This window comes from Tamandua tetradactyla, chromosome 24 (genome assembly GCF_023851605.1).
Source record: "Tamandua tetradactyla isolate mTamTet1 chromosome 24, mTamTet1.pri, whole genome shotgun sequence".
NCBI classification, from domain to species: domain Eukaryota; kingdom Metazoa; phylum Chordata; class Mammalia; order Pilosa; family Myrmecophagidae; genus Tamandua; species Tamandua tetradactyla.
Window position 1 is genome coordinate 26205115 of NC_135350.1, and position 18515 is coordinate 26223629.

An 18515-nucleotide genomic window follows, 5' to 3' on the forward strand; every position below is an offset into this window, starting at 1 on the left:
AGTTTATCCCAAAGTGTCTGAGAAATGTGAAGTCATGTGTTCCTGGAGTGACAGAAGCTCATGAGGGCCTTTTAAGTACCATGGTAATGGGAGAGGAGTATAAAGGAAAACATGTTAAAGATGGGATTAAGAGAATATGATTTGCTTAGGGTACCTTACTCATGCTGTTGATTCCATCCATACTTCTCATTTCCAGTTCACAATTTGAGGCAACTCTTAGGAAATACCTTACTCTTTCAAGATTTCCCAGACAGTAAGTAGAAATTGCTCCTTCAGTTAGTCAACAAATATCTGAGCACACACTGTGGGCTTAGCATGGAGTCACATACTGGGAAAGCCCAAATGAAAAGATTGGCTGATGTCTTGCTCCTCTGAGCATCACTTTGGAACTCTCCCCATGTACTGATCATCGCATCCTTCACAGGAGAATTCTCTGTTTGAGTGATCTGACATCTACTTAACAGCTGTTATTAAGAAGGTGCTGAATCCTATTCATTTTGAGATTCTCAAGAGTTCCTGCTCTGCGTTAAATGAGCACAACAATCATTAAACCCCTGTTGTACACATGGCATTGTTCTATGTACAATGGAAGCAGAAATTTGAAAGGACACTGACCAAAAACTTTAAGTAGAGTTTGAGAGTTTTGTCTGCACACTAAACACAGGGAGCAAGAAAAGTGAATGGATCCCAATGCTGGAGGAGGGATGTTAGAGTAAAAGGATACAGGAAGGGAAAGATGACTGTGAGATGAAGCAACCATATGTCCATGAATGAGACCTTGTGCTGAGTCTCAGTTCGGGTTGAACTTAGAAATATAGGCTACAATTATTATTCATGACATCTGAATTTGGCATATTGCAAAATTGAGTTGTGAATATCAGTTCAGTGTCTTTTCCTAACTGATTCTATTTGGACTGAGAATAAACTAGTGGGTGTGGTTTAAATATCCCTGATCACATACGTAGATCACAGGTGAGCTATTCTGAGAAGGAAGATGATAAGTAAGGTCTTGAGTGAGGATTGGACTTAAATTTGTGGGACAATGGAGACATAACTTTTAAATAACATGGATACTGGGGAAAAGCAAGGTGGATGAGAAGTTTAAAGTTTAGAGTAAGGTGGGAAGGGAATTGAATTCCAGTGACGAGATTTGGAACTTGCAACTTTTCTCAAATCTTTCCTGACTAAAAGCACCCTGAAATCATAGGACCCTCCTTACTTCTTTCTGGGGTAAGGATTACCAATTTGGTGTGACTCACAACAATTATACCATAAAACAGTACTCACATTGTTGTTAAATACGCATGAAATTGTTCTCACAGTAATTCTAGAGAGAAATGTCCTTCATGTTATAATATCCTTGTGACACATTATATCTGATCAAAGAACTAATGCACTAAGGATTACAGGACGTGCAAGAATGGATAAAAGAAAAATCAAACTCCTATTCTATGGATACATTACAATGAATCAAACACAAAACAAATCGCAATGAGTATTTTTCTCTATTTTTCAAAGGTAATTCAAAGTCTAGATCAAATGCCTGAACCTCTAAAAAGCCTCTTTTTTAGAGTCAGAGGTTTTTATTCTGGACACAATGCACCCTCCCCTCTCTCATTCCCAAAGCAATATCTTAAACATAGTATATATAATGCTTTCCAAATAGTCTGACATGAAAAAGGCTTAGTTGCCTATGTGACCCCTTTGCCCATAGTTTATGATTCCCTCTCATGAATAATAATTGTAGCCTATATTTCTCAAGGGTTTTCCTATCTTCTGGGCTCAATGAAAGGTGCTTTATTGATTTTTTTTTCACATAACAACCCTGTGAGGTAAGTACTATTACTCACACTTGTCTTACAGATAAGGACGCTAAGACAAAGGAAATTTAAATAATATGTTCACTTTCACAAAGCTAGTAAGAGATAGGGTCTGCCTAGGCCATAGCATGACTCATCTCTTATTCATCTTTGTCACCCCCACTGTGCCAAGGTTAGCGGCTGGCACACAGTGGTATTCTGTCATCACCGACTGGTATTGAACAGAGGAGGACAAGTCAAGGACAGTGAGCACATCGCTGTGACCTTTTAGGTAACAGACTTTGCCCTCAGTTGAGCACCTTCCTCTGGCTCACGGCTCTCTTTCTTGCCTCTTCTGTACTGCTCCTCTACCATTCCCACCAACTCTAACTAATAAATGGGAAGTCGAAAGTTAGTGCAGGCAAAGAGAAAACAGAGCTCTTTTCTACTTTTGTGGGGTTGGGGAACGGATAAATACAAAATAATAAAATGCAAAGTGATTAAAGTTTATAGGAAGGGAAATATGTTGCCTAAGGAAAATGAGACATCTGAATTTGGCATATTGCGAAATTGAGTTGTGAATACCAGTTCAGTGTCCTTTCCTAACTGATTCTATTTGGGCTGAGAATAAACTAGTGGGTGTGGCTTAAAGATCCATAATCACATATGTAGAACTGGGCATTACACAAGCAAACAAAATACCTGACAGCATCTGCTTTGTGTCCCTGATCAAGGAGGAAGTCCACAAGAATTCACCAGTCCCCTGTCTGCAGAGAAGACAGAAACATCATGAGCACAGCAGGAAAAGTAAGCAAATAAACTTCATTGTTAAGTATTTTATCTGTTATATAATAAATACAAATTTATTGTACTTATTGCATAATAAATGGATTGAATTTGAAACAAATAATTTAACCTTCATATATACAAAAATATATAGTAAAATAAAACATACAATTTTTCTAAAAATTCTATGTTTATTCCTATGTATATTTGCCATAATATATATAATGTGTATTTGTTGTTCTCTCCTTTTGTTAAATAAAAATATGGCTCACTAGTTAAGATATAATTTAAACATATCAATGGCTAACTTAAAAACCTAAATCAGAAATGTTTTAATCAAGCAATTATGGGATATTCAAAAAACAGAATTTAAATTGTGTTATATGGTAATGAAAACATAACAATGGATGCATCTCTTTTCTTTAGACAGCCAGTTTTGTGACTTTGGGAAAACTACTCAATCAAGTTTAGCCTCAATATTTTCATTTGTAAAATCAGGCCAGGATTCAAGAGTTGCCCCCAGTAGCATCCTAGTAAAGTTTAAAAATCTAGCATGGAAAGCCCCAGGAACAGGACACAGTGTGCCTAATAATCATATACACCAACATTCAGGACCCATTACCGTCAATGTATATTTTCCAAGAACTCTCATATTTATTGTGTCATTGGAAGGATTTAAAAAATAAATAATGGAAATGAATTTCAATATAATTTGTTTTATCATATTTATAGGTATGTTGTTTCACTATTGAAAGGCACTAAATCTATACAAACTTTGCCACCTTGAAAGCAGGTTTTAAAGACTTTCTCAAACCTTGAAAATATATTTTATCTCTTATTTTGAAGAACATCTGTGGTTAAGCTATTTGCGATAGCAAATCAAAAAACAAGCACAGATCTCCTAATTTTAAATTATATGTGTATTCATATAGGAATGTTTGTTTTTGCATTTACCAGTCTCCAGTTTAACTTGTCAATTTTGGTCCAAATGTATTCTGAAAGAAGTGGTTACTCATAAATCATACAAGAAAACAGTTTTGCAAAGACTATGCTCCAAATGAGTAACGCAAACAGAAACATACAGAAGTGGTGGGGAAAGAAAATAAATCAAAGATAGAAGCAGACAGGGAAACAGTGAGGCAAAGAAAATATTCCCAGACAGAAGACAAATTGTACTTGTTATCATAAATTCAGATTCTTTTGGCTTAAGCAAAAAAAAAAAAAAATGCAACAAGAGTGCAACAGGTGTTACATCAATAGAAACCTTTCTGTGAATTACAGTGACACAGATCTTCATGTATAAGCCAACAGTTGTGGGTCAAGAAACCATTAGAGGCTAGCATTAGAATATATCAAGAATAAATATCTATGGAAAAAAGACGATATATAAAAATGACCTAGAAAAAGTATGTGCAAATGTATCTCAATGTCTCACTATGACTAATTCTCCTATTATATCCCTATGTTATTCTTTACGTGCTTAAAAATTATTTTTATTATTTTCCTACCCAGAACTTGCCCGTTTCAGTACAGCAATTGTTTGCACTATACACGTAGCTAAATATTGCAAAACAAAGACAGAAAGACAAAATCCCTGACTTCAAGGTGGGGAGAAAACAAGCATTATATTCTGTTTGATATTCCAGGTAATAAAATGCAAAGCAGCTGTGCTTTGGGAGATAAAGAAACCCTTTTCCATTGAGGAGGTGGAGGTTGCACCTCCAAAGGCCTATGAAGTTCGTATCAAGGTAAAACTATTCTCTACCTCTATTTAATTTAGGTTTATTAAAACCAAAGAATACGAAAAAGTGGAAACTACATTAAATCCATTAAAAGAAAGTTTTTTATGAATTATGGTAATCAGTGCAATGGAATTACATTGGTTGTCAAGAAAAGATATAAATGGCATATTTCATTAAATATTTTAAAGCAATCAAAGTAACCCTAGAAAAAACATGAGGAACAAACCCAAGAAATATAAAAAAGAATGTATGTGTTTATAGAGGAATACAGTACAAAAGGATATATATCAAGATTTCAAAGTCAATCAGCAGCTGATTGAATATAAAGGTCTATTTTCTTGATATCAGTTTAAATTTCTACTGCATTATTGTATATTGTAGAAGTCATACAGATTACAGAAACGTTTATCTTGTAGATTATTCCAGATTGTCTAATGCAGGAAAGGAAAGTATAAGATGATCTTAGACTGAAAATCTGAATTTTTAATTTGTTAAGAGTATGAGTGGGCTAAATTCTTCAAAACTCTTTAGAAGCCCCCTTTAGGGAATTGGATACTTTAAGACTATCCAGGGGACATAAATTTTTCTGAATGTAATTATTTTCCCTTTCCCTCACAGATGGTGGCCACAGGAATCTGTCGCTCAGATGACCATGTGGTTAATGGGAATCTTTCTACACCACTTCCTGGGGTCTTAGGCCACGAGGGAGCCGGCATCGTGGAGAGCATTGGCGAGGGGGTGACTGCAGTCAAACCAGGTACAGGATTCACTCAGGGGATGTGTCTGCATTCAGGCCTCCCAAGGTCAAGCAGCCTAGAGAAGGAAACTGAGGCAGTGAGACGTGAAAGACCTGCACAGGTCCCAGCAGCTGCCAATGGTGGAACTGGAACTAGACAGGGGTGTCCTTGTTTCCTCTCTCCCTGCCTGACTTCCTTCACGTGTCCAGACAGGTCCCCAGGACAGACCTCATGATTCTCCCCTTCATCAGTGACTCATGGAGCCCCTCCTGGATGTCAGGCACCAGGTTAGATCCTGGGACACTGGAAGACCAAGGAGTCAGAGTGACTGCCATCCTGGGGGTCATATTCTAATGCCATTTTAGAGCTCCTGAGCACCACCTTCCTTCAGGTCCCAAAACAGAACCACAAATGGGACAACAGAAAAGCTGTAGGAGTTGAGGAACAAAGATATGTCTATGTCCCAAGACGCTGGGCTAGTATATGGAAATTGTGATTCACTGAGTTCAGAGGGTGGCACTGTGCAGCTATGGCTGAATCTACATGAAAACTTTAATGTCCTGTAGTGGAACCTGTTCACATTTTCCTCTTCCTATGTAGCCTCTCTTCTTGAACATGGAGCAAATGAAACAGACCAGATGGAGGAGATCTAACAGAAAGCATCCTGCCCGAAGAGTGTCTATTTCATTACCTTTAATCATTGATTAAAATGTCTGATTATGAGCTATTGACTAAATATTTCATTTTTAGTATTTAATTTATCGTAATTATATTGTATTATTTATCCTAATTTTATTAATATAGGTCAATAGTTTGGGGATGAAGGGTGAATGCAATAGAAAATGTCCATGCTATCATTTCTGTCTAAATGTTATGTATTAGACATAATTTTCCAATTGTTTTTGATCATAAGGAATATGCAGTTTGGTGGATTAAAAATAAAAATGATGTTTAATTCTAAAAAATTCTTTTTAGGCAGTGGATACACTCTCTCCTTCTGAAATATGTATCAAAATGACCTGTGAAGAGAAAAAAATAAGTTGTTTGGAATGAGATTGAACTTTTAGCATTTCCATTTTACAAAAATCTAAATAACAAAATGACAGCCTCGCTTTATACCTCAACTCCCTCCGCCACCGCCCAGGGTACAAATAGATCATTCCAAACTTCAAAACCTCCTAAATCCAGTTCGCTGATACGTCTATTCTACAAGGTAGTGCCTGACTTGGGAAGGATTGCAGTATTCATAGAGTTTCTTGAATTCCAATTGTTTGAAAAATTCTTGTTAGCTTTAAAAGAAAAGAACTAAATTAAAAATAAATATTTACTTCAAAAAAAGGTAAGGAAGGATTTTGGAAATCATATTTATGAAAACACTCAATGTTATTGCAATCAAACTCTTACAAAATATCCCCATAATGTCAGTCTACTTACATCTAAAATTTATGCTAAAGCTTACATTGAGAATAATTAAGATTTAATTAACTAAGATTAAATGAGAGTAAGTATATAAAGCCCTAGTAGAAATCTGGACATAGTAAATGATACTTATCCATAAGTAGAAATAATACAAATTCATGTTGTTTGCCACATTTGCATTTCTTCTTTGGGAATCCTCAAGCCAACATAAAACCAAACTGATAAACATTGCTGACAGTGACACAGTGGTGTTTGTACTCTAAGTCTTGGGAGATTTTTACAAAACTTTTGACTCTGATATATATATATACCGAAGCTTGTTCTTGTTCTAATAATTCTTGGATAGAAATTTAAAAAGCATTTGTTTTATCCTCTTCCAGGCGATAAAGTCATTCCATTGTTTAAACCCCAGTGTGGAAAATGTGCTGTTTGTAAACACCCGGAAGCCAACAGCTGTGTGAAATTTGGGTAGGTTTCTGATGCATTGCACATGGAGCCAAAGTGTTTGTACAACAGGTGAGCTCCTGCCTCATGCCCTTCTGTTTCTCTCTGTTACACTGACCAGTCTGACCAACCTTACGGGGACCATGCAGGATGGCACCACCAGGTTCACCTGCAAAGGGAAGCCCATCCACCACTTCGCCCACACCAGCACCTTCTCTGAGTACACAGTGGTGGATGAGATCTCAGTGGTCAAGATCGATGCAGCAGCACCGTTGGAGAAAGTCTGCCTCATTGGCTGTGGATTTTCTACTGGTTATGGGTCTGCAGTTAAAGTTGCCAAAGTAAGAATGACCACGTGATAACTCCACATCTACTCAAACTGTCAGAAACACTGTTGTCACAGGAATCTCGAATCATTCCTCTAAAGTCTGACAGCTTTCCTCCTGCTACTGTTATAGTATCCATATACCCTTTAGAAGTTGGCATGTGATTTTAGGTAGAATATGGCCCCAGAGGGAATTGAAAGCATATCCTAAAAAAAAAAGTCACCTGCCTGTCAAAGAACAAGCTGTTGATATTTAGGAGAGTTGGGCATAAGAGTACAAGTAATTCTGATAGCATTCAATAGCAGCACCTTATCCAGTTTAGGCATTTCCTAACAGCATTTCTTATTTCATTTTTGTCCTCTAAAAATTCAGGTCACCCCAGGTTCCACCTGTGCTGTGTTTGGCCTTGGAGGAGTCGGGTTGTCTGTCGTCATTGGCTGTAAGGCAGCTGGAGCAGCCAGGATCATTGCGGTGGATATCAACAAGGACAAATTTGCAAAGGCCAAAGAGGTGGGGGCCACTGAGTGCATCAACCCTCAGGACTTCCAGAAACCCATCCATGAGGTGCTGAAGGAAATGACTGGAGGTGGTGTGGACTTTTCATTTGAAGTCATTGGTCGGATTGACACCGTGGTATGTACCATGACATGCTCTGATTCATGATTTTTTAATTAAGGGGATGGTTTAAACAGCAGAATATTAATATTTTGTATTAGTTCTATTTTTAAATAATGAATTGCAATTTTCTATCACTTGTTTCTTACTGATGATTATTTTATCCATTATTATTGATAATAGTCTTTCATTCCACCGGCTAAGGAAAAATATCTCAAGCCAAAGTTGCCCATTGGAAGTTGTTTTATATTAAACCATTATAAATGTATTTTATTAACTTTAGTAAGAAAAACTCAAAATGAAGGAAATAGAAATAATAAACATTCTATTCTCAAAGAAAATTGCATTTTCCCCATATTCTTGAAAATGTGTTAATAATTTGAATATGTCTGTGAATTAAGATTTCTCTTCACACGTCTATTTGGTGAAAAGTAATAATGATCACTTTTAGACCAAAAAAATCATTAGCCAAAACCTGCCCTAAATAATGTCACACTTTTAATGGCTTGCTGGGTAGCCACATAACACGCAGCACTTGGTACTTAATAGTCACCGAACTTCTATATGTGCTATTGAAACTATAAAAGATTGACAGATTTTCCTGCCAAACAAATTTAAGGCATACATATTTCACAGCATTATATGCATAAAATAGCATTACATACAATTACATTCATGAAAATTCTTAACATACTGCCACCTGGCTAGTAGTAAAGCACTCAATAAATGTTAGCTGGTCTTATTATTTTAAGATACGGTATCCAATCTTGAAGTGTTTTCAACATCTTTAGAATGTCCATGATATTATTTCCATAAAATAGTATATGAAATTATATATAAATATCATGAATTGTGGTGGATAACATATCTCTAGCTCCATTCCACCTGACCAGAATTCTCTAGAACCTAAGGAAAAAGTTTCCAGATCAATCAATTCTCATTGTTTACATTACCCAATAAATTCAAGCAGCATTATTCCTATGGAGCAACACCCTGAGAGTAATGATCTATACAGCCTTGATCTAGGAAACTATGCATAGACAGCTGAAGTTCCAAGGGAATCCAACATTTTGTAAGATGGCAGTTTTACCTCATAGGTTCATATTATATTTCTCCCATATACTCACATGGACTGGATTGCTATTTTATTTGATGATATCAAATGTCTGATAACTACTTGTTCTATGAATAGCTGGCCTTTCAAATGATATGCCAAAATAGAGGATTAATAAGTGTATATTCCTGGGGAATCCTAACCAATTTTCTTAGTAGAGAATTTGTTCAAATACCTTAACCGAGGGCAAGTCTTGTGGACTATCTTTTAATTTTCAAAATAACAGGTGAAGTTTAAAGTAAAACCAACGTACATTTTGGGAGATATACAACATTTATAACATGCCCAATTTAGAGATGATTAATAAAATAGGAATCCATTAAAAAGATGTGCATGCAGTGGACTAGAGACTAACTTTATTGATGTAACTAACACTAAATCTTTTTCACCATGTCAATACTTGATCTAAGTATAAGGTTAAAACTGACTCTAAATGTATAAATGAAAAATGATAAACCACCTCATAGATGGCCTAAGATTCATTTGATAGTGAAACATTACCTGCTTGCGGGGAGCCAACTTTATCTATAATGTTGTAATAATGACTGCCTCTTTAATACTTTATAAGACAAGTTATGCATACACAAATACATCCTTTAATTCTCTCATCTAAAAATATTTTCTGCCCATTCCCTAATGCCACAGCACTTACAGAGACACAAAGAAGCAAACCACAAAATTTATACCCTTCACTACACATAACCTAGGCTGATTTTATGTGAATTCTTAGAGTGTATTATGAGTGGGAACTATCAGAGGCCCTATTTTACAATGCTGAATATTAATATCATTCCAGATGGAGGCCCTGTCATGCTGTCACGAGTCATACGGCACAAGTGTCATTGTAGGGGTGCCTCCAGATTCCCAAAACCTCACTGTGAGCCCTATGCAGCTGTTGACCGGACGCACCTGGAAAGGGGCAATTTTTGGGGGTATGTTGTCAGATTTAAGGGGGTGAATTCTTATTGACCACAGGATTTGTTCCATTTTATAAATAACAAGGCCAGGTTTTAGAAAGCAATGTGGTCAATAGTCCTCTTACATCTTTAGGCTACAAATCCACTAGTGATAGAGTGAATGCAGCCTGAAGCTCCCAAGGCACACGTTCTGATCACGAATAAACTAATAGGACATATACCAAAATGGAAAATGGTGAGCAGATAAGGCACTGAAGTACTCAACAGGACCCAGGAAATCCATACTCAAAGGTTCCTGTCTTCACTCTTTGCCCAAATTTAGACAACTCCTAAATTGATCACCTGAATTTGGGCATAATCATCTTAGTACAATTTCTGTATAAAAGGGTTGATGGTGAAGGGCAATAGTTTATTAGAGGGTAAACAACACACAAAAAATTCAATTTTCTGCAGAAAGGTATTGAAGTACTTTATCTCCTATTAAACCCAGTAATAGCAGTCTGTAGAATGCAGCTCACTCTATACACTTGATTTTAATTATCTTTAAAACGTCTCTTCTCCAATTCTCCTGCTTATTGCTGCCCGAATCTACCAATGACGTCTTCTTCTTTCTAGGCTTTAAGGGTAAAGATTCTGTCCCCAAACTTGTGGCTGATTTTATGGCCAACAAGTTTCCACTGAATCCATTAATAACCCACGTTTTACCTTTCGAAAAAATCAATGAAGGATTTGATCTGCTTCGCTCTGGAAAGAGGTAGATTATTTTTCCTTCTCTCTTTATGGGGTGGGTTAGGCTTGCAGATAAAATTTTATTTTCTCAGATATTTGACATATCTATGGGATGATAGAGGGATAAGAAAAACAGTGGAATGGAGTGCTTGGTTTTTTCTTACCAGTTCATCTGCATGTAGAACATTTTACATTTTATTATGAAAAGCCACGAATAGGTACTTTCATTTCAGTTCTACTAAAGCCAAATTTTGTGGCTTGTCACAAATATAAAAGATCAGAGCAGTTCAGCCTCTTGACAGTAGAACACTTACTCTTGAAAGGAAAGAGGGTCAAAGCCACCCAGTCATCATCAGACCATGGAGCCTGTGCAGCCTCTGCCTGGCCCCTAATACAGGCTGAGCACTGATGGTTGGGAATTTATATTATAATCAGGATGTCCCAAATGTTTCACTATAGGTGTAAGTGAAGCAGCACTGGGAATATTTCCTATACGTATCATCATAGTTCTTCCTAAAAGACACAATTACTGCTAATTTCATCTTTCACTATTCAAAGTATGTTCACAAATCAAGTTATTAGATTTAGGGTCCAAAATGCTACTTAAAAAAATGTTTAGGAATATAAGCCAATACTGTTTTCAACCTCCAACATGTAACTCTTACCGTCACTCAAAAAGATGAATTTTGTCACCTGCATTGATATGAGGCACAACTAGTAATAGGTCATTTTATTTAAACCCAACCCTCTAGCTCAACAGTCCATGCTTTTTCTGCAACCTCACTCCTCCTATGAGGGTTTCAATTTAAATAGCATATCTTAGGTAGCCACATGCATATAATGTTATGTTAGATATTGCATCTGACAAAAAATAGGGCTATGTACAAATATATTCTTGAAAAAGCTAAAAAGCTAACATCCACATATCACTACCTACTGTACAAAGGATCTTATCTGCATTACCTCTTATGTTTTTTAAGGAATGTTTATATCTGTTCTAAATTTCGCTATTTAAGAAAGGAGAAAATGAGAATCAAACAGGACTAACAATTAGCAGGGGGGCAAGAATTCAAAGTTAGAACTGTTTCATTGCAAAGCCAATTTATTTTCTATTATACTGCACTGACTCACAAGACCTCATATATGCATACATACATATATTGACATACACATGTATGTTTGTGAGGGGATATATATATGGGTGTACATATGACACAATAGTTAGCAAATCTTAGTCATTCCTCCATGGTGGGCATTTTTGTTAGGTTAAGGTTTAAATGCATGAAAAGCGTCCACAAGGTTCATGGCAGAAAACAAGAATTAATTATATCTTATTACCCATTGTTGGTTTCAGGCACTCAGAAATTTGAAAGCTGACTTTTTAAGATGCTAATATAGAATGAAGTTTAGAGGAACGCACATTATGAGGTGATGTGTGAGCTTAAATTTTAAGAAAACATGTGAGAACAATTAAAATATGGACTTCCTTTTTACTTGTTTGAGCTAAATGCATTAGGATGGGAGCAGAGTGGCTAGAAACACAGTCAGGCTTCCACTGAGACATAAAATCCTCCTTGGACTCTCAAATGGAAGCAATCAAGTGCTGATGTTAAAATAATTAACGTATTTTCTTTTTATTTCAGTATCCGTACTGTCCTGACATTCTGAGGCCTTCACTTGTACCTACATTCTGGCTGCCCCAGGCTCTCATCATCTTGAACACCAGACCAATCCATTATTGACCCTGCCCATCATAGATGTCATCAATAAATACATTCCAAAAGAAAACAGAAATTGTTGTGAAAATATGATTTTCTGGAGTTTTAAATATAAATATTTTCTTAGAGAACCTTCAGGTTTACACAAAAAATTGCACAGGAAATACTTTCCATGTACTCATTCCCCTCCACCCCTGTGGGCAATTTCTCATATTATTGGCATTTTACATTAGAGTGATAGATTTGTAAAAATACATTACCCAATATTAATTATTATTATTATCATTATTGACTTAAGTCCATGGGTTACTTTAGTTTCTCTCTTTGTGTTTCACAGTTCTGTGGGTTTTTATAAATGCAGTTTCATGTTCCACCATTACAGTAGCATACAGAATAGTTTCACTGCCCTAAAAATGCCCTGTGCTCTGTGAAATCACTTCTGTAGCATGTCTGAAAGGCATGTGAGTCAGATGAAATGGCAAACATTGCCTGTGTAATTGAGGTCAGTAAACCCTTCTTCTTGATCATTTTATGTGTTGTCTTTCCCATTGAGCAAACATTTTTCTTGTGACTTTATACCCTTTTTTGTATTTCTTGCTTTCCTTAGTTATTGAAGCCCACTGGAGGGAACTCTCTTTGTCTCTGCCCTCTACACACCCGTGACAAGCTATTGTGCATGAAGCCATAGACTTCTGCCTCTATTCCCACTGCCTGTATATTTCTGTCCTGTCATGGTCAGCTTCATGTGTCAACTTGGCCAAGTGGTGGTACCTGTTTGTCTCCTTGGGCAAGTGCTGGCCTGTCTGTTGCAATGAGGACATTTCATAGAATTAGATCTCACAATCACTTCAGCTGCATCCTCAGCTGATTCCATTTGTTATCGGCCAAGGGGAGTGTCTTCTACAATGAATGATGCTCACTGTAATTAATCACTGGAAGCCTTTTAAGGAGGATTCAGAGGAGACAGACTCTCTCTTTCTGCTTCAGCTGGCAAGACTCTCCTGTGGAGTTCATCCAGACCCTCCATTGGAATCGTTGGCTTCACAGCCTGCCCTGCAGATTTTGGAATCTGTGTTCCCACAGTCATGTGAGACACTTTTATAAATTTTATATTTGCGAGTGTTCCTTGTTGATTCTGTTTCTCTAGAGAACACTAACTAATACATTGAATATTATAAAATATTCACGTTCTAGGGTAAAAACTACAAGAGACTGTATAGATTCAGATGTATATATGGAGAGGTTCTAGACATTCTAAATTCAGTAAAATTCTTATTAATTCAAGGGAAACACCAATCATTTTCATAAAATAAAGGAAATTGGTTTTTATTGTTTCTATTGTTATCTTACAGAGAATATAGAATTTCCTTTGAAACAAAAACAGGTTTCTTGCTACATATGATATAGTGAGTTTCAGATATTAAAGAGAAAACTGAACTATTCTTACAGCCATACTGAAACATTGGCAGTTTTTACTCATTGACATGCATTACTGGTTAAATAGTCTTCTTGATTAGAATTGACTTAGAATTGAGGTATAAGGTAATTTAAAATGTAACAAGGTTGTTTGAAGTACAGAGATAGTAATGAAGTCAATGGGAACTCAGGATGTAAACTGGGTTACTAAGAAATGGCACAATCATCCAAAACATAGATGTACATTTTTACAATATCATTTTCAATCTATTGTACTATGTCTTAAATCATTTTCTACCCTGGAATTAGTTGAATAATATGAATATAGAAAAACTATGCTACCAGTTTGACATTGTTTTCCCATTTGTAGCTGAAGATTTGTGTTTTGAGCTTTATCTTTCAGGTATTTTGAAAAGTTAGGTCATATATTTATTTCCAAATGCATTATTTGTTAGCAAATCCACTAACTACTTGATATTATAGAGAAGATGCCACTATTACAGAAAATTATATTCTGTTTGCTGTATTACCTTCAGTGAGTCACTCACACATTCTGAGCCGTTTTGTCTTTTATTTATAAAAATTACTCCACCAACTTTTTAAATATTTAGGAAGATTACAGAGATGATGCTCATGGAAGTGTTGTGTAAATGCAAGGTGCCATGTGAATTTGGAAATAGTTTGATTATGATGTCAAAGACAATAAAGGAGATATTGAGGGTCAAGAGAGTCTTAAGAATATCCCAGAAATAAGTCATGGGACATTGCCTGCTGCTGGTTCTCTAAGATTTTTATATTGGTGGTGATATTGTGGGATAGAGCAAAAGGAGAGGGTGTTCAAAATGCATGTGACAGGACAGTGGGCGTAAAATCCCTCTGGTTGCACAAAGGCTAGCCCTCTAACCCCCCTCCTTCCTAGATGAAGGGGAGTAGAGAAGTCGTGGGGGATAGGAGTGCAGCGTCAATGTTGACTTCATTCCCTCAAAATACCTGCACAGAATCTGCACAGTGATATCACAAACATCAAGAACATCCAGATGTTGCTCACTAACTCACCTACAAAGATAACCACAAGAGAAAAATATCTAGTGTCCTTTTCCAAGCTCGTTCTTTGAGGTATGTAGCCTGTCAACAAATAACTCAGTAGTGTTATGATGACTGAAAGATCAGAATATCACCAGATAATACTTACCGAATTAGGATGTTTTGGAACACCCACTAACCAAGCAAGCAGTAATTTGCAGTGTTTTTGGAAGCATCCAATTGTTTTGAGGGATATAGCTACAATTTCAAAGCAAAAAATTCAGTTTATTCTAAATTAAAATAATAAATACTTCCTAGGTGACATCATCTTACAAAGTGGGTGGGAGGGAGATGTTGAGAAGACCCTTCAGAACTAAGTATTTCTGAAGTCAAGTTATTGAGAACTAGATATCAAGGAAAAGCTAGAATGAAAGAAATTCCTCTATCAGTGGAAGGAAATATGATGGCATTTGGTTTCATCTCTCCAAAATCTTCAAACAATAATGACTAGCATATTTTTATTGTAGTAGCATATTAGATGTAAGGAGAGTTGACATGTTTTGGAAAACCGTACTTGGAAAGTCAAGGAGTGGCTTCAATGACAAGGACACTAATGAAGCTTGTTTGCAGCTGTTATCACCCCAGAAAAGGCCATGTTCTTTTAATCTATTCCCATGGGTGCAGACCTATTGTGGGTGGGACCTTTTGGTTAGGTTATTTCAATTGAGATGTGCCCAAGGTGGGTGTTAACCATTTTACTAGAGTCCTTTATGAGGATAAAATAAAAACTCAGAGAGAAACACCTAGAGAATTTTGGATAGAACGTAGAGAGAAAAGCACCAGAGTATGCTAAGAGAGGACAGAAGCTCAGCGAGAAGGCCCCTGGAATAAGAAGCTGAAAACAGCAAGACCTGGGAATAAAACACTAGCAGACACTGGTCATGTGCCTTGTTACCTAATAGAGGAAAGACAGATGCCAGCAGACTATCTTCAGTGAGGTCATCCTGTTGATGCCTTAATTTGGACACTTTCATGGTCTTAGAACTGTAAATTTGTAAGCTATTAAATCCCCATCATAAAAACCAACCCATTTCTGGTATATTGCATTCCTGCTGCTTGAGCACCAAAACAGACACTATTGATAAACATTCATCTTTTAAAAGTGATAATAGGGGCCCTTATCTCATATAGTGAGATATAAATGAGTTGTTAAATATAAAGCAATTGACAAGGTACGGAACAATAGTAAAAGTGACAACGATGATGATAAGGATGGTGATGATTAGTGGAAGGTGATAGACTCTGCAGTTAGGCCTCTGGGAATTCTGGCTCCTCCTTTAGATATGTTACTTTGAGAAATTTAGGGAAACTCACTAAGCCTCAGTGTTTTCATTTATAAAATGTGCATGGTGATAATATCTATCTCATCAATTAATTCTATGAATTCAAGTAAATGATACAATGTTGGATACCATTTCTTGCCTTCCTGCTAAATGCTGAGAAAACGTGTACTAATTTGTCCCATGAACTAGAAAATGAATGAAACAAACATGGCCTTCTAAGACACTTCAGCCTCTCTAAACAGCCTGGAATGATTCTCCAATTTTGAGATCATTATGATTAGATAGGGATCCCTGGTAAATGCAGTATAAATGCAACATTATAAACTCCTTAACTTAATCATATCTACAAAATCCCTTTTATTCTGTTAGGTGGTAAATTCAGTTTCCATGGGATCGGATGCAGACACTTCTGGAGATGATGAAGGGCCTTGAAGTATAGACCAAAGATTTGGAATTTCCTACTCTCCTCAAATGTTTTCTAACTAGTAGTGCCCTGAAATCCTAGGACCTCTCTTGCAGCTCTGCTGGGGAAGGGCTTGCCAGCCCTGGGTGACTCTCAAGAACTACATCGTAAAACATGGCTCACAAAGCTGTGAACTAATCATAAAATTTTCCCTGGCAATTCTAGAGAAATATGTCCTTTATGTTATAGTTTTGTTGAAATAGATACATCTAAATGAATAGAAATATGTCCTATAGGTTACAGGACTTCCAGTGCAGATTAAAGAAAAATCAAAGTCATATTCCCTGGAAACTCTACGACATTGTAGTTACAATAAATCAAAGGAAACGGAAATGCCATAGTAAGGATTTTCCCCTAATTTCCAAGATAAGTTAAATCTAGTTCAAATGCTTGCTCCTCTACAAAACCTCCTTTTCAGACTCAGATTCTTTTATTCTGGGCACAATACCCCACGGCCCCTTCTCTGCTGCCAAAGCACAGTCTTATACCTCACATGCAGTAATTCCTAGACACGCTGACATATAAAAAGGCTTGGTTGCTCACCTGTCTCATTTGCCCATAGATTGTGTCCTTTCATGAATAATAATTGTAGCCTACATTTATGGATGGTTTTCCATTCTGCTGGGCTCCTTGAAAAGTGCTTTACATCGATTTTCTCATTTATTCACCAAACAGTCCTGTGAGGTAGGTACTATTTTTCATCCTCATTTTAGCAAAAAGGAAACAAAGACAAAGACCATGTATATACTGTGTCCACATTCATGCAGCTAGGAAGTGATTGGCTAGCCTGGACCCAAAGACCATGAACTTAGCGCCTGCCCCATATTGACTCTTTATTTGGGTAGACAGAGAGTCTCTTACTCACCTTTGCCATGCCCATACTGTGGCATAATTTTATTTTTGGCCTGGTAGCTTAGTCTCTTTCTCTCCCTCCCTCGCCATTTTGGCATGTCCGGTTCTTCTAAGCCTCTGAATTACAAGCCTCACCAGCGACTAGTGATGATGCAGCCTTGTCTCTCTAACCCTATTGGCCTTCTCCTTAGTCCTCCACCTACCCAACATCCTCTGCTATGGGTACACTCAGGAACAGCATCTCTATGGTCACAGTCACTCATCTGTCCTCCCTGTGTGATTGGCTACCCTCCCCTGGAGGCCACGCCCTAACTCCACCTCTCCTCAAACTGTATATAATCCAGGTCTCACCGAGCCTGGTGGTCTTTAGCTTCTGGCGGCCCTGGCATAAGCGTCTACCAACAATAAAGCTACCTCGCTTCATGCCTTAATTGACTCGGCCTCCAGTCCTTTAGACCCGCAGCGAGGTCTCCTGCGCGCGCCCCTTGGACCCAGACCCTCGGCTCGAGCCCCTTTTCTGCGTGCGGCAGTGTCGTCTAGCAAGCAGTGAGAAGCTGAGGAGTAGAGGGTCCCCGATAGCCTAGCGGTTGGGCCAAACCGCACCATGTATATACTGTGTCCACATTCATGCAGCTAGGAAGTGATTGGCTAGCCTGGACCCAAAGACCATGAACTTAGCGCCTGCCCCATATTGACTCTTTATTTGGGTAGACAGAGAGTCTCTTACTCACCTTTGCCATGCCCATACTACCTAGATTACTGCCGGGTATAGGGAGGTTCCCAGTCATGGTTGACTGGTATTGAGTGAAGCAGAAATGCCAGGCACAGTGAGCAACTTGCTGCAACCTTTTGGGTGCTCGGTCTCTCTGCTCTGCAGAGGAAGGTGCTGAATCAAACACCTTTTTCATGTTGGTAGCTCTCTCAGCCCTGCCTTAAGTGCCCTTCGTCTTCACTCCCAGTATCTAGCTGCAACAAAAAGATTATAAATTGGAGTTTAGTGCAGACAAAGGGAAAACAGAACTAGTTTTGTGGGAATGAGGAAGGAAGAACAGGAAAATGAGAGAGAGTGATT

At 37.5% G+C, this 18515-nt stretch overlaps 1 protein-coding gene and 1 long non-coding RNA gene across 2 annotated transcripts; one reads left to right on the top strand and one right to left on the bottom strand.

Annotated features, from left to right (window-relative positions):
- The first annotated feature begins 2427 nt into the window (after positions 1-2427).
- On the top strand, positions 2428-12422 carry LOC143668132 (alcohol dehydrogenase E chain-like). The gene is made up of 9 exons (XM_077142742.1): positions 2428-2606; positions 4232-4333; positions 4946-5084; positions 6864-6951; positions 7049-7268; positions 7626-7886; positions 9779-9914; positions 10515-10653; positions 12272-12422. The coding sequence occupies exons 1-9, from the start codon at positions 2589-2591 to the stop codon at positions 12294-12296; spliced, it is 1128 nt and encodes a 375-aa protein (XP_076998857.1). The 5' UTR covers positions 2428-2588; the 3' UTR covers positions 12297-12422.
- LOC143668135 (uncharacterized) lies at positions 10634-17931 on the bottom strand. The gene is made up of 3 exons (XR_013168316.1): positions 17457-17931; positions 14955-15043; positions 10634-10733 (listed from the first exon to the last, which is right to left on the bottom strand). It is a non-coding gene; the product is annotated as an uncharacterized LOC143668135 (long non-coding RNA).
- Positions 17932-18515: the final 584 nt, after the last annotated feature.

Coding starts and splice junctions, on each gene's coding strand:
- LOC143668132 (XM_077142742.1), top strand. Junction 5,085..6,863: donor GGTGACTGCAGTCAAACCAG/GTACAGGATTCA, acceptor ATCCTCTTCCAG/GCGATAAAGTCATTCCATTG. Junction 10,654..12,271: donor CTGCTTCGCTCTGGAAAGAG/GTAGATTATTTT, acceptor TTTTTATTTCAG/TATCCGTACTGTCCTGACAT.